The sequence below is a fragment of the Lonchura striata genome, chromosome 2 (genome assembly GCF_050655825.1).
Source record: "Lonchura striata isolate lonStrDom1 chromosome 2, ASM5065582v1, whole genome shotgun sequence".
NCBI classification, from domain to species: Eukaryota; Metazoa; Chordata; class Aves; order Passeriformes; family Estrildidae; genus Lonchura; species Lonchura striata.
The window spans coordinates 25,744,687-25,760,241 of NC_140704.1; the positions used below are offsets into that span (position 1 = coordinate 25,744,687).

Genomic DNA, 15,555 nt, shown 5'->3' on the forward strand with positions numbered 1-15,555 from the left:
TGCTGCGGCCGGGCCGGGCACCGCTCTCGCGCTGCGGCTTCGGCCTGGGGCGGCGGCCCTCGCCCACCGCCGGCGGCCCGGCCCGGCTGCCCGGGTGGGGAGGGAGGGGCGGGCCCCCGTGGCCGCGCGGGGGGGGCGGGGCCGCGCCGCTCCCGCGCCAGGAGCGCGGCGGGCGGGCGCGCGCTGCCACGCGGCGGCGCCTCCGCCGCGGCGGGAGCGGGGTTAAAGCGGCGCGTGCCGCGAGAGCCCCGCCCCCGGCCCGCTCGCCGGCCAATGAGCGCGCGGCGGGGCGGCGCCGCTCCCGCGCCCGCGCCCGCCCCGGGGCGGCGCGCGGCGCGGCGCGGGGCGGCCGCGCGATGGGGCCGGCGGCGGCGCGGGGCGGCGGGGGCCGGGGCCTGCCCGGCGCGCGGCCAGCGGGTGCCCGCGCGCCGTCGCGCGGCTGAGCGCGCGCCAGGGCCCCGCCGGCCCGAGAGGTGAGGGGCGGCCGGGGTCGGGGTCGGGCCTCGGGGGGCAGCGTTCCGCCCGCGGGGGCGACGCGGAAGAAGGCGCCGAGGGCGCCTCCTCTCCGCGGGGACCGGGCGGGAGGAGGCGGCCGGGGCGCTCCGTGTCACCCCGGCGGCGAGGGGGGCGCCCGCGGCCGCACGGCCGGGAAGGAGCGGCGGCGGAGCCGGGGCATCCTTGGCAAAGCGCGAGTCCCCGGGAGCCCGGCGGAGGGAGCGAGGTGCCCCGCCGCTCCCGCCCCGCAGCGGGACTTCCTGGGCGGACGCTCCCGGCCAGCGGCGCCGGGAGAGCTGCGGGGCCGCGCTTCGGCCGCGGCACTTGTTGCCGAAGGACGGCGTCAGCTTTTGGAATGAGGAAGGAGAAGCCAAATCTTCTTCCAGCTCACCGGTACTGTGGGTTGTTACACGTCTCGTTTCAGTGCAGTTGTTGGCCTCCTATGCCGAAGTACCTTACTCTGATGGTTTGTATTTTCTGGTAGAACAAGCAGGAATTATTTTGAAAGAAATGCTTATAGCATTAGATATTTGAAGTGGAAAGATACGATCTGTGCTTAGTCGATAGGAAACTGCAGAGCCTCACAGAAATCCTAGATGCAGACGTTAGCAAATGCACAACTTGTGCATTTAGCAGCATTTCGTAAGCATATGAATATACAGAGTAGCTAGCAGTATATGTGATTTAAGGGGCAGAAGGCGTGTTTGCACAGCTAACGATGTTTTTTTCTACATTTTGGTCGAATTATTCTGATGTGTTGCTTGACTGGTAAGGACGTGGTGGTAGAGATCAATTTCATTGCTAATTATGCAGCTCTCAAAGGACGTTTAAGTTGTTTCATCATGGGGCCTCAGAGATTCCCCCTTGATTCCTAAGTAAGGGATACAAGAAAGAATCAGCCCTGTATATAGGTTTAACTTAATCGAATCTTAAAGGGATTATGGAATGGTAGTGGGATAAACATGTTTAAAATTAGACTTATGTTCTGATGTTCTGCATTCTGTAAATTTCAAAATCCAAATTTGATGGTTACGGAGGGGTTTTTCTTGGGTTTTTTTGTTATGTTGTTTTGGGATTGGGGTATTTCTACTTGTTTGTTATTTTGGTTAATGTGTTTCTGAGTTTGTGTGAAAGTATTAATTTTAAAAATGGTTGGGTTGTTTTCTTTTGGTGGTGGGGCCAAGCTCTTGCCATTTATTCATGTTCTCATATTGCATGGTTTATCCTTAAATTTCCATTGGCTTGTGGAAGTGCTCTTAAAGCCCTTATTGGAACAGGAGGGTGAGAGCAGTAATTTAGATTAACATGTTTGAAGGCTCACTAGCAGGATGAACAGAGGCACAGTCTCACCAGAGGAGTCAGCCCCTGGTTCTATCATTGGGGAGCCACCAGCCCCATTGCCCGGGTGTGACGTGCAGCAGGAGAAGTCCCCAGGAGGGCTGGCTGGAACAGCTCACAAGATCAGGGGGGCTAACTGCCTAGAAAATATGGGTCACATGGGACACAAGAGAAAAGCATCTTATGAGTGCACAAAATTATGGGGTGCTCCTGGGAGGGACTAAAGAAAGGTGGTTTGAGGACGAATTATGGGAAAACAAAAGAGCCTGCTCAGTTAGAAACAAGTGGCTGGTCAGTCTGTTTGACTGTGTCCTAGGCCAGATTGCCAGAGTCTGTCCTCTTTCCTCATTAAGGTGCCTTTCTAGCTATTTTGGTGGGTGCCAGGACTCGTGTGCATACTGAGTTCTAAGTGCCAGCAACTAGAGAAGCACAGTAAGATCTAGGGACCTCTGTGTCTGGTGTGCCAGCAGCTGGAGGGACTGGAGTGAGGTCTAAATGCCCAGCAGCGAGCAGGACTGTGAGCCACAGAGGCTGGAGTGCCCGCAGTGCCCGTCACTGGGGAGAGTGGAGTGCGTGGGTGCAGTGTTGGCAAGGATGCCAGCTCGTGAGTATCACACCGGGCTAGCCAGTGAGTAGGATCAAGAGGCTTGGGAGCCTCTTTGAGGCAGCTGTAAGAGTGGGACAGGTACTAGTGAGATGAGAGGGTCGGCAGCTTGAGGAGGAGCAGGGCTCTGGGGAGTCTGAGGATTCAGGCTTGGTTGCTGGGTAGGTTGTGTGCATGTGTATATTCCCCAGTAGCAGGCCTTTGTCCTGGGCAGCTATGGGGAGGAGCAGCATAAGGCCAGGCCATGTTTGTGTCTGCATGAACACTTGTTTTTATCTGTGCTGATCTCTGTGGTCAGCCATGTGCATATGCATCTTTGCATGCACAACTATGGGAATACATCCTCAGCCTGGCTGGATCTGGGCACATGGAGTTGCAGCAGCCTTGTTGTCAGTGGGCTGCCAAGTCCGTAACACAGGAAAAATCGTTTTTCTGTAAGCTTGAAAATGTAGAAATTGTTGACTCATGAAACTTAAATTTAGAACCAAATCTTAAATGACTGTTACATTGTGATAGAGTTTGAAAATATTTGTTGTTTTGATTGATGTGAATAGGACTACCTGCATGAATATCTAAGTATCTGTAATTATTTAAGCTTCCATGATAGAGCAGTGGAGCATAAGTTAAATTCAAACCTAGCCTTTTATTGTAGGTGTTTTTTAACATAGTGTGTTTTTTAACTCAAGAAGTAAAAATAGATGTTTCCTTCTCTGAATGTCATAGACTCATAGCATCACAAAATGGTTTGAGTTGGAAGGGAGAAGGGAAATCATCCAACCCCTTTTAAAGTGCATCCCCCTGCCATGAGCAGGGACACCTCTCATTAGATCAGGTTGCTCAAAGCCTCATCCAACCTGGCCTTAATTGTTTTGCGTGTCTTCCCCCTGAATAAATCTGTGTGTAGAAGAGAATGTCTGCAAGGAGTGGGGATGTTTATCATCTCACAACTGACCTTCCTTTTAGGCATTTTCTGATTCTTCTACTGTAATGCTGTAGTTTTCAGTTATTTTTGCTGTCAAGTTAAAAGACTCAATTTATGTGAAATATCAAGATACCATAAAAAATGAAAATTTTTCTCTTGTTTACTGTTGGAGTTTATAAACATGTCCATATACACCCACACATGTTTATAGTAACCCATTCTGTTGGTATAAAATCAATAGAATGATAAACAGATTCTTTTAAATAAAAAACTGTAACTAGAGGCATTTTGTATCAAATATGAAGTACAGCTACTACCTGCCCTGAGAAATCCTCTTTGTGTGTGAAGTACTGCCAAGTCAGCTTCTGATTTCCAATGTGATGGGTGCACTTTTTTCATTTTTCTGCACATTTATTTTTTTTCTATAGAATTCAGTTGTACATAATTTCCTACTTAAATGAGCAACAATTATTTTCAAGTTATTTTCATTTTTTTCTCTCCTAGCAAGAGAAATTTTAACAGCTGTTGGAGCAGATAACTGAAATTCTATGGCAGAGAGACACCTAATATTGAAAAATAGAACAGTGGAAACCTTTTCTTCTAGAAGGTGGTGTAGGTACCCTGTGGGCATGCATGGGTCCCCACTTGAATATACCAAAAAGGAGGCATTGTTTTACTTTGGCCATCTCCTTGTGTGTATTGCAAATTTTGAGGGGACTTTGTGGTGATAAGTGGGGAAAGTAAAAACAAAAAAAAAACCAACAAAACAAAAAAAGGCAGAGGAACAGACAGAAAGCTGGAATTTGGAGTGTGTGTTGCTGCACAGTGATTCATACAGCTTGCTTGGGGACACACTGTTTCCAATACGCTGCCCAGGCTGTGAGAGGAGGGGGTGCAGGCAAAATGAGTTGTTTTGCTGCTGCAGCTCTTCTCTGATCGATGATTTTCGTCGATGCTCTGTGCAGTCCATAATTTTCTTTTTTGGGCTCTCTCATGAACTAAATTGGGTTCTGCTCACAGTCATTAATAATGATCCTAATGGAGGGAACATCATTGACTTGTTTGTAAGGCTCTGGCTTGAATTCAGTGTGTATTTAACAGTCAATGTTTTTGTAGTTTAGTCATGAGTTATTAGAAAATAGCTCAACTTTTTCCAAAGATCAAAAACCCTCAAAAACTTGAAATTGGTTTTCAAGTGTTTAACATGTTAAAATTTACACTCATTTTTGATGCATAGAACTCCCTTTATGCAGGCATAGGTGCTGATTTGGTTTAATAAAAATGATCAGCCAAGTCCTGTAGTTTTTGAGGAGCAAAAGGGTGTGGCTGATACGAAATGGTGTTTTTATTACTACAGTACAGTTTTAGAAGTGTAGAAGAGGCTTCAAGGCTAATGTACTTTCTTCTTCTCTTCCTTTGAAAAATTAGTGTTTCTGTTTGAAAATTCAGATGTTGTCTTACTCTTTTTTCTCAAAGTCAGTCCTCAGTAATTCCTAAAAGTGTAAGGACAACTGCCCTATTTTGGGAGTAGATATGCTTTTATAACTCTTCGAAATCTCTTGTGATTGACATATGTTAAGATTTTTTGTAATATACATTTGGCTGGAGTTTTAAGAATATCTTGTGACCATATTGTGTCTTGACCTGTAGATTGCCATTGGTCGTCATCTTTTAGCTTCATGAAAGATTTAAGTGTTACATTTTAAAGCTCAGTTTTGTAGGCTGAAGAGAATAAAAAAGTTTTATAAAGCTACTGCACTTCAGTGTATACATTCTTGTTTAAATGTTGTATAAATGTAATTAATAGGTATTTTCTGTGCAGCCACTATCAATGGATGTACAATTTTATACTGATATTTACATTGCTCTTGCACTTAAATTTCTGTGCAAGCCCGAGGGAGCTGAAACTGAGCTAGAACTGAGTTTTTTGCTTTCAGAGATTTAGTCCTTGATTTCCTCCTATAGTTTTAGATTTGATTTCTATGCTAAGTCTAATGTATTTTTAATTTGGTTTTGACAGTGTCTCACCTTCAGGAGATGGCCTCTTCTAAGTCTTTGGTGAACTTTCTAACCTTCACTTTTGGCTCAGCAATAGGATTCTTTGTCTGCTATCTCCTGTTTAACATTATACTAGAAGAACAGGTTCAGATCCAGCCTCATGTTCTTCACAATGATCCACATGGGCAGCACTCAGCAGATACTGACAACAATCAGCTGCAAGGACAAATGGATTTCAATGCAGATGTTGGACAGCATAAAGGTATTTTGTTACACCTGGCTGATTAGCAAATGTCCTCCCTTTTCATGCATTGCAAAACATTGCTTCTTCACTGCCAAGTTTCCTCATGTTCAGGTTACATCTAAACTTTTTTCTCCTGAGGTCTACTGAATGGTGGTTTTCTTTGTTTACATTTTATTATGGGAGTAATTTTTTTTCCTTAGAGTCCAACTGTTTGTCCAGCTTCTGTATCCAGACATGCCTGGAGCATTAACTTCTCAAATGAGCTATTGACACCAAATGGCAGTTTTGCTAAGCAGATATCTTTGCTAGCATTGTAGATGTGGCTGGGTTGCTTTTTACGTTAAGCAGCTAATTTTGGACCACTTCTAACTTTTGATCTAGCCTCTAAGATAAAGTTAAAATAATTTTTTTTTTTTAAATTGCTTCTCGGTATGATTAGTAAAACACAGAATTGAAGCAGGGGTGCAAAGGGAGTCACTGAGGGCATGATTTGCTAAGCTGATTACACAGCAGTCCAGGCACAGATTGCTGTTTGCAGTCAAAACCAGAGAAATTTTCTTGCACTCTGGTTATTTTTCCAGAGAAGGCAGACCCATCCAATACTTCAGGAATGCTTTTACATTTGATATATTTCGTTAAATGAGTTCATTCTAAATCCCAAATACAGAGAATTGTTTGAGTAGGCACAGCTTGGATGAGAAAAATTGCACTGCAATGCATTTGCTGAAGATGTTAGTAAGATGTTATTTAGACCTATTTAGACTCCAAATGTTGAAAAATGAGTGTTTCGCATCTGGTTGTAGAACTTTGTTAGAGAGAAATATGATCTATAGTTGCACATAGTAAGCAGGAATAATTTATTATCAGTTGTGCATATTTCACTGTCCATGAAATATTCTCTTACATGAGTTAAAATCTTTATGTGTCAAGTGAAAATGTTTCTTTGAGAGAAATGAATGCTTTGAAAAACATTGTTTCACACCTCTGATAACTGTCTTTATTCTGCTGGATTGGTGCAAATAAAAACATGTTATCAACAGTAACAGTAGTTTCATAGTATCCTCAGTTACTTAATATGATACATTATTTCTGGTTTACCATTTGTTTTATTCTTAAAACATATTTTGCTTGTTTAGAAATATTCATTAGGCTTTGTTAGTTAACATGAATATTTAGTTAACATGAATAAAAGAGCTTATTAGCTTTTTGACCTTTCTGTGTTGTAATAATTAAGTTGTATTCATTGTGAATGGCAAAATTACTCTGTTTTAAAATTTTCATTAGTCTTCCAAGACCATAAAGATGTTGCCTCTAAGCAGTTTTTATGTAGAAATCAAGGTTTGCTAAAGCCACACTTTCATGAACAGACCCATTTTGATATAACTCTTATACTCTCCTTTATCTTGTGAAATTGAAACAGCTTTAAGAATTTCAATCTCTGACAGTCTTGCTTATTTCCTTCCAGAATCTAGCATGGTCTTCATTAACTGGTACATTTGGAAGCAAAAGTCTCTTTTCTGTCTGCATGTCTTTTCTATCTAGAAACAGTATCTGAGGAGGGGGGAGGTTGCTGTTAGTTTGTTTGGCAATCATGTCTAATATGGTTTTACAACTTTCCTCTTTTTTTAGATGAGGATAAAAATATTGCAGAAGGACTGTATCACAAGGTGAAAATACTGTGTTGGGTAATGACTGGACCTCAAAATCTAGAAAAGAAAGCCAAGCATGTTAAGGCCACTTGGGCCCAACGCTGTAATAAGGTACTTTTTATGAGCTCTGAGGAAAATAAAGACTTCCCAGCTGTGGGCCTAGAAACCAAAGAAGGCAGGGACCAACTCTACTGGAAGACTATTAAAGCTTTTCAGTATGTATATGACCATTATTTTGATGATGCTGATTGGTTTATGAAAGCAGATGATGATACATATGTTATATTGGACAATTTGAGATGGCTTCTTTCAAAATACAGTCCTGAACAACCAATATACTTTGGAAGAAGATTTAAGCCTTATGTGAAGCAGGGCTACATGAGTGGAGGAGCAGGGTATGTTCTGAGCAAAGAAGCTCTGAAGAGATTTGTTGCTGCATTTAAAACGAACAAATGCACTCACAGTTCCTCTGTTGAAGATCTGGCGCTAGGAAAATGCATGGAGATCATCAATGTGGAAGCAGGGGATTCTAGGGATACAAGTGGTAGAGAAACCTTTCATCCATTTGTTCCAGAACATCACTTAATCAGAGGATACCTACCAAAAACATTTTGGTACTGGAATTACAATTACTATCCTGCTGTAGAGGTAAGTCCTGAGGAACCTGGTATCCATTTTGTCAAGTGCATCTTATGATGTGTGTGAGCGTGTGATGTGTGAATTAGAATTAGGTGACAGGATTCAAAAACAGAATTTGGAATTTTTTACATATTAAAGCTGAAAAAGAGTCTGGTTCTTCAGTAGATTTTTTTTCATTGTAAAGCAGCAATCTATTTTTATACTTGTATTCAGCAGCTAAAGCATTTCTGTAGCTTAAACCAGCTGTATGATACTGTATTTAGTGTGTCAGGAGGCAGCAGCTCTAGCTAAGGCTGCAGTGCATGGGTGGCTGAGCTGTGGACAGTTCCATCTGTAACTGATTCAGAATGCAAGTTGTCTGTGCTTGGATAGAGCCTACTTCATCTGGTAACAAAGTCAAGCTATATTGATCAAACTTCCTAAGTATTGAAAGAATGACAGGTACATAGCAATTGTTCTCTTTAGTGTCTTTAAATATTTCATCTCAGTTCCAGTTGCATTTGAAATATTAGCAATTCTGTGATCAAAGCTGCTAAAAAAAGAAACTCCAAAACTGTGCTCCAGAAAAGTGTTCTCAAATTTACAAAGTATAAGTTGTGACAAATGTGTTAATAATGATCCTGTAGCTCCTAATAATGTCAATGAAATGAAGGCATTTAAAAGAAAATTCTGCAATTACTTGTAACAACTTTCTATCAGTAGGAAGTTAGATTCTGACAATACTGCCAAACTGTATTATATGTCAACACAAACAGGTGCAGGCACAGTCACATGGAGCTTGTACAATCTGTCTGGATGCTGACATAAGAAACAGGCATTTATTGTTTAATATATAAATGTTACTCATTTACGCCTGCTTGCTGCTTCTTGGCGCTGTTTAAACACCAGCATCAAAAATTAAGTATGGAAAAGCAGAAAACCTCTGATGTTAATGAGAGCAGCTAGTTTTTTCACTGGCTTGATCACAGAAGCAAGAGATTTTGTCAGCTTCATTTTGGAAAGATGCTTTGGCAGATATGCCTGGTACATTTTGCTTGCCTAACATTAACTTTTGAAGTATACATATGACTGATAGTAGTGAATTTCTTACCATTAAATGAAGAATTTATTTGAATTCTCCCCAGATCTTTAATCCAGGGCATGCTTTGCAATTCTTGCTGATTGTTTTGCTTTGTTTTGTGTTTCAGGGTCCTGGATGCTGCTCCGATCTAGCAGTTTCATTCCACTATGTTGACTCTGTGACTATGTATCATTTGGAATATTTGATTTATCATCTTCGTCCATATGGGTATTTGTATAGGTATAATCCTGATTCGTCAAAGAATTCAGAAGAGCAGAGCAAAAAGGAAGCACTGGAGAATAATCAAAAGCTAAAGCAAAAAACTTCTGAGAGCTAATTGGACTTGGAAAAAACCAAAAAGAAGCCAGTACAATGAGTAAGAGTCTCCTCAAACTTGTGCATGAAGCTTGTGGACTGAAATTACTCCTGGCAATTTTTATTTCAAAAATCAAGTTGTCACTGTGTGTACAATAGAGTCTGCTGTTGGCTCTGACTGCTTGGGATAATGTGACCTTGCATCCCTGCCCATGAAGATTTGGGGCCCTAAAGCTGTGAAATTGGAGGTTGCTCTGGTACAATAATATTTGGGAGAATTTGTATGAAAACCATAAGTGGACAGGTTCACAGATGATCATACTCTATTTCTGTTTCATTTTCTGTTCTCCTCTATTTCCTTTCCATTAAGTCAGTTCTAATATTAGAAATTGGATGCTGCCCAGTCAGACAGACCACAATGGCTTTCTGAAGTATTCTCAACATCTTGGAGTTACTTTGTGACCTTGCACTAAAAATAAGGCAGAGACACGGAATTAGGTTCTCCAATCTGCTTTGCCTTAACAACAGAGTGGCAGAATTTTACCCACAAGATTAATCTGAATAGTTTCAGAAACAGAATTCACTGCTATGAATTACTTATAAAGTTTTAAATTCTGTTGTGCAAAACAATATGAAGTTTTTGGGGAGGAATACTCTTTTGGAGAGTAACCAGAAACAGTTACTGTTTATATTGCTGGGTTCATACAAGCTGCTTACATATTTGCCTGTGGCTTTTTTTTTTTTTTTTTTTTTTTTTGGTTTTATTAACTTATCCTTTTGCTTGAATGGCTATAAAGATTCGGCGTAGCATTTCTCAGCCTAAGGTAGATGCTTTTGAAACAGAAGTCTGTCTTCCATCCCACCTGCCACATAAACCAGGAAGACTATTATCTTAGTGAAGTTGCATTGTAACAACTTGGTTTCAGCCACTATTATAATTAGTTTGTTTCCATTTAAATTTTCTCTAGAGGTTTAAATTTTCAGATACAGAAATGTCCTATTTTAAAAATACACCAAAGCCAGTTTATTTGGTTGAAGTACTTTAATTTCACTTTTCTGAACATTTTTTTTCTTCCACTTTAATTTTTTTTCTGTATCTGCTTCTTGTTACCTTTTCTAGCACAAAGTGTTAAATGATCCTTTTTTCACTATTTTTGAAGTTGAACTGTGTAGTTATTAAGGTGAGCAAGCCTGAATGCAGGAATCTCTTAAAGTGCATTAACTTTCTCCACTACTTCATAAGTATCTCTGCCTTTGAACTGGAAACACTTTCTAGGTGTGGGACAAAATAAGTGTTTTAATTACTGATTTTTTTTTCAGATGTTGAATATATGTTTTGTAGAGTTAATTTAAAACTTTCTGGTTTTCTTCTTTTCGAATTGAGTAAATAGCAGTATGGGGAATGGGATTAAGTGTGACATGTAGTGTTTTATTCCACACTTGAACAGAAGTTTCTTCATCTTTTTGTTATTTGTCACCTTCATCATATTGATGAATTTGGACATAACCTAATTACCTCCAGTCTTGGTTTTGAAAAGGGCACATAGCGGTGGTAGCAGACAGCTTTATTTACTACTGCTGGTCCTTCAGGATGTTCCTGGAAGATGATATTACCATAAGGTACTGGAATTTTTTTTTTCCAAAGGTAGTTCTAGTACAGATTGGAGTTCTTCCTGTTGTCCAACAGTAAAGTTATTCCTTTCTTTCTAACCGTTGCTCTGCAGTACAGTGGTAATTACTGGAACAGCTCATGGTGTTGAAATACTGCATACATCTTCTCTGCCTGAATGTAGGCTGAGTTCATCTATCACGTATTGGTTAAGTAGTTCCTGCAGGGTTAAATCTGTTGGTCTTTATGAGCAGCACTGTTCTGAAGTACTGATAGGGACATGAACTTTATTTTATGTTAATTGACTTAAGTAGAACATTATAACGGCATTGGTTTAAGAAAGGAAAAATCTCCAGTTTGCTGTAGTCTGAGGGATGCTTGTCCAGAGGACAGTGGATGTTAACATGCTGAAAGGTGCTTCCTTCTATGAGCTAAATGTTTATCTCATATACAGCACAAACCAATCGTATTGTGAAATCCATATGGAATTGATAACTCCAATTGCATTGTTCAAACAAGCAGTTAAAATATTCAGGAATACTTAAGGAAGTTACAAAATGAAATTGAGATCCCAACCTAATCTCCTTGTAAATTCAGCCCATGTAAAAGATCTGTTGAGCTGCTGTACAGTTCCTTTATTTCTGCTTTCTTCAGTTCATCCATGGGGATTTAAAGATTTTCTACCACAACAGGCAGAACTAATCCTGCATATTTTCTGCAGATTTGTGTCATATGTTTGCCCTGTGCTGTCCTGTGAAGCATTTCCTTGTCATGTTCCTTACTGTCCTGACTATCCTGTCTCTGGCTTTCCAGTTTCATCCAGCATAAGTCTCAGGTGGATAGGAGGAAGCAAGGTATTTGAGCTTCACACAGTTTGTTTGCTGGGATAACAAGGTAAACCAGGTCACTCCTGAGGGTGAGGCCTTTTCTCAGCAGCAGTTCTAGTTCTTTTTGTCTGCCCAGCTGAGGCTTGTGGGTTTAGCAGAGCAGAGTGGGAATATCCCCTTCCACAAAATGTGCAGGACCGCAGAGAGACTGGAAAAGTAAAGGAGCAAGTTCTCTTTCTGAAGGGGATAAGGCTAAGGACATACTACCTTGTGATAAATGGGTGGCCTGCCTGGAGAAGTAAGTCGCCTTTTCTTCAAATGTCAGTTCTTTGTTTTAAAGTGTCCTTGTGCATAGGCCTCTGAATCTATTTCTTTTGCCTTCATAACAGCGCTGCAAAGAATTATTTTTCTTTCCAGACAAGCTAGAAAAGTATCAGGTTTTACATTCTGTGATTATAACAGAGAGCTATTGTTCTCTGTTGAATTGTATTGCCATAACCATGAGCTGATACCTCTGAAATAATTGGTTTCTATCTCACTGCCTTCAGAAGCCTCAGTGGACAAGGTTGGAATGTGAACAGTATAATTTTCACATAAAATATTACACTAATATTAGTAGTCTGCTATTTCACTCTCAGGTCTTTGTGCTTTGAGAAAGTATTTATTGAGTTTGAGAATTTTTGCAGCCCAAGGAGATGGAGAGACTTCCTGAGGCACAGCAGCATGGGCTTATTTAGGCTGTGCAGATTATTTCTCTGTGGTTTGGTTTCTAAAAGAGGTTTCTTAATTTTAGAAAACCTAAAAGCTTTCATTGATTTAAATTACCCATCTAAAATTTTTGAACTATTTTCTTGAAATTACTAGTCAGTGGATGTGGGAGTGTCCCCATGTGTGACAGAGTAACATTTTAAACTTGTGGTTAAATGTGATTTCACTTCAGAAAGATTGACAATGGCAAGAAGCTACTTTCTGATCACTAGTCTTAATGTCTTAATCAGAGAAGAGAAATAATCTTTGTTTGCAGAAAAATACCAGTTTTAATCTTCTTCCACTCCCAAATAATTTTTGCAGTCTGTATTTGTGTTATTTAAGATGTTACACGCTGTCCATCATTTTGTGGAAGCTCCTTTCACAGTACTTTTGCCTTTAAGAACACTTTGTTTTGCTTTGGTAGGGATGTATATTAAAAATCACTTTTTCTTCAGCTATTACCATTTGATCTGTTCTGCTTGCAGAAATATAAATGTCAGTATTTGAGTAGCAGATAGAGCTCTTATAAATGCTTTGTTATCTGAGCAGGGTGTTTTGTCTTTGTATGACAGAAAAGTGTGGGTTATTTCTCTGCTGTACCTGTTACTGATGCTGATAGTGCACGCACAGATGAAAATAGAGCCCTCAATACAGGACCACTGGGAAAGGCAGCTTTTGTCCTTTTTCTGTCAAGAAATCTTCTGTGGAACTCCAAAAGTGTAATTTGCTTTGTTTTACCATATTGTATTTAAAATACTCCACAAATGTTATTAATAGTGTAAAAGAATTGAATATTGCTGCTGGACAGTATGCTCCATTTAAAACCTGTGAATGTTTCACTTTGCAATTATAGGTAGTTGTGTTCCTAATGCCAGATAAAAGTTGGTGATTTGTCTGGAATGGTCACCATAAGGATTTGTTTCTTAAATACCTTCTTTGAAGTGCCTTTGACCAATTTTTAGCATCAAAATTAAGTTGAGAATTGAATAAATAAAATAAGTTATCTCATACACAGTTCATGTCTGTCTTCATTTACGCCTTCTGCATGCTAGTGATGTTGCACAGCAGCACAGTTTAGTCTAATAAAAATATTCTTGCTTTTTCTCTAGGGTGGGTACAGGAAATTCAAATTGTTATGATTCTATGATTCTATATTTATGTTATTAATAAAACAGTCAGCTACCCAGAAAACAAAGATAATAGATTTTGAAAGTGTGAAATGTTTAAGTGCTAGTACCAGATTCATATAAGCAGGCAGCTGGTTCTGCATTGTCCTCATTCTTCAATGTCTCCATATTATTACAGATTCCTTAGTGAGCTGACTACAACTGATACCTCAGAAATAAAGCAAAACTGTCTAAAATTAACCATCTTGTTAAAAAAAAAAGGATTTATTCTTTCAGTGAACCTCTTCTTTCTGAAAAAAAGACCTGTTAAAATTTAAAAGTTGTGCTTTCTAACGTAAATGTGCAGAACAGCATTCAGCAGTGGAAGTGCTGGCACATGGGCTGCTGGGAGGTGTCTTTACATCTGGAGCTCTGGCTGTTGGATGAGGTGTTGGCAGAAGCACAGTACAGCTGTCATTACCTTAAGTACTGTAATAGACCCTGCTAATGCTATTACCTGGATTAATTAACTGTTCCATTTGAAAGTGCAGGAAACGGGTGATACCCAGTTTGACTGAGCTCAAAAGCTGGGATATTTAAGGGAACAAGACCAATTGAACAGACCATAAAAGCTCCTGTCAAGTTTCAGGTGAAGGTTATGCTTTTATGTGGTGGTGCTGCTGTAACTTACAAATTGTCAGGATCAGACTGCATCCAGCACATTGCAGGACAATGCAAATGCTGGACCAAAGCAAAAGCTACATCTGCTACACTGGAGAAAAACTGTTTCATAAGTGTGTGTTTGCTTTGCTTGCTTTTTGGACTTTTAAAAAAAATTGCTATATAACAGACTCACCCATTTGTTTACCAGAAGTTGTAGGCACAGTGAAATATCCATAAATGATGTAAGCTCTCGTAGCCAGCCCACAGAAAGCTTCCCTTGCTCAAGGGAATTTTCCTAGAGCTCTTCCCTGTGCACTAGTGCCAACTAAAAAGTAAGTGAAACATTTTACACCCAGGAACTGCTGTTTGTTCTAAGCTGCAGGAAAGATAAGCCTCAGTATTGCTCAGTCCAACACTTGCTCCTGAATGTTTAGCAGTATTTCCTCCTTTCTGACAATGTTTCACCTTAATGAAGCCCTTCTATAGGTTCTTGAAATTTAGTGGTGAGGAGCTTTTTCTGACTTACATGAGGAGTAAGTGAGAAAATCGGAGCTCTACAGTGAACATTTTCATTGTTACACATGTATAGAAATTTTAGACAGACTTGGGAAAACAGATGGATTGTCGGATCTCACTTCTAGGTTAGGGTGATGTTTGGTATTTTTAAAGCAAAAGTGGCTATTTAATTCAGAAATGTAGCCTGAGGTCTTAGGTTTTTTTCAGCTTTCTAATACATAGTCTTTCAAGACTTCTTAAAATGCCAATAAAATTAAACTATAAAGATGTTTTTGTCACTGGTTAGTAAAAAGAATGTTGGAGGGAGGCTAATTCTGTGTTTGTTTTTATTAACACTGGAATTTGGACCCAATGTGGTTTTGAGCTGTGCCGCACGCACTCTCCTTTTAATGCTTCTTTTCAGATGTCTTCAGTCCTCTGTTCTATTCTGGATAATGCTCCTCCTTTGTTGCAATGCTACAGGACAAGTATAGTCCCTTTTTTTCCTTCCTCCCCCAAAGATGTTCTTCTGTATGCTTTCTTTTATTTAGGAATGTTTAAGCCTCAAGTTCTGGAGTCTGCACTGTACTGACCAAAGCATCATTCAGTTCTGTGTTACACACCTGTGGGGATAAGTGTCAATTCTTTTGCCATAGCTTAGGTGTTCCCGTCTTTGGAGGTGTGATTTGTCTTTTAAACATTCCCATCTTTTCCCCTTCTTTATAGTTTCCTTTTTCTGTCAATGGTTGCACCACTTGATCTGCAAAGTGCTGTTTGAGGAGTACATGGTACCAGTGGGAGCTGAAGGCCTTGTATGACCCCACAGACAGACCTGTCTGCA

General features: G+C 40.5%; 1 protein-coding gene across 2 annotated transcripts; it reads left to right on the forward strand.

Annotated features, from left to right (window-relative positions):
- Positions 1–375: 375 nt before the first annotated feature.
- C1GALT1 (core 1 synthase, glycoprotein-N-acetylgalactosamine 3-beta-galactosyltransferase 1) lies at positions 376–13,460 on the forward strand. Of its 2 annotated transcripts, none has more exons than XM_021538366.3 (4): positions 376–473; positions 5,380–5,619; positions 7,231–7,898; positions 9,077–13,460. In XM_021538366.3, the coding sequence occupies exons 2-4, from the start codon at positions 5,397–5,399 to the stop codon at positions 9,284–9,286; spliced, it is 1,101 nt and encodes a 366-aa protein (XP_021394041.1). In that variant the 5' UTR covers positions 376–473; positions 5,380–5,396; the 3' UTR covers positions 9,287–13,460. The 2 variants fall into 2 exon arrangements, with proteins under 2 accessions (XP_021394041.1, XP_085423362.1); XM_085567236.1 differs by lacking the exon at positions 376–473 and adding an exon at positions 816–961.
- The last annotated feature ends 2,095 nt before the right edge of the window (positions 13,461–15,555 follow it).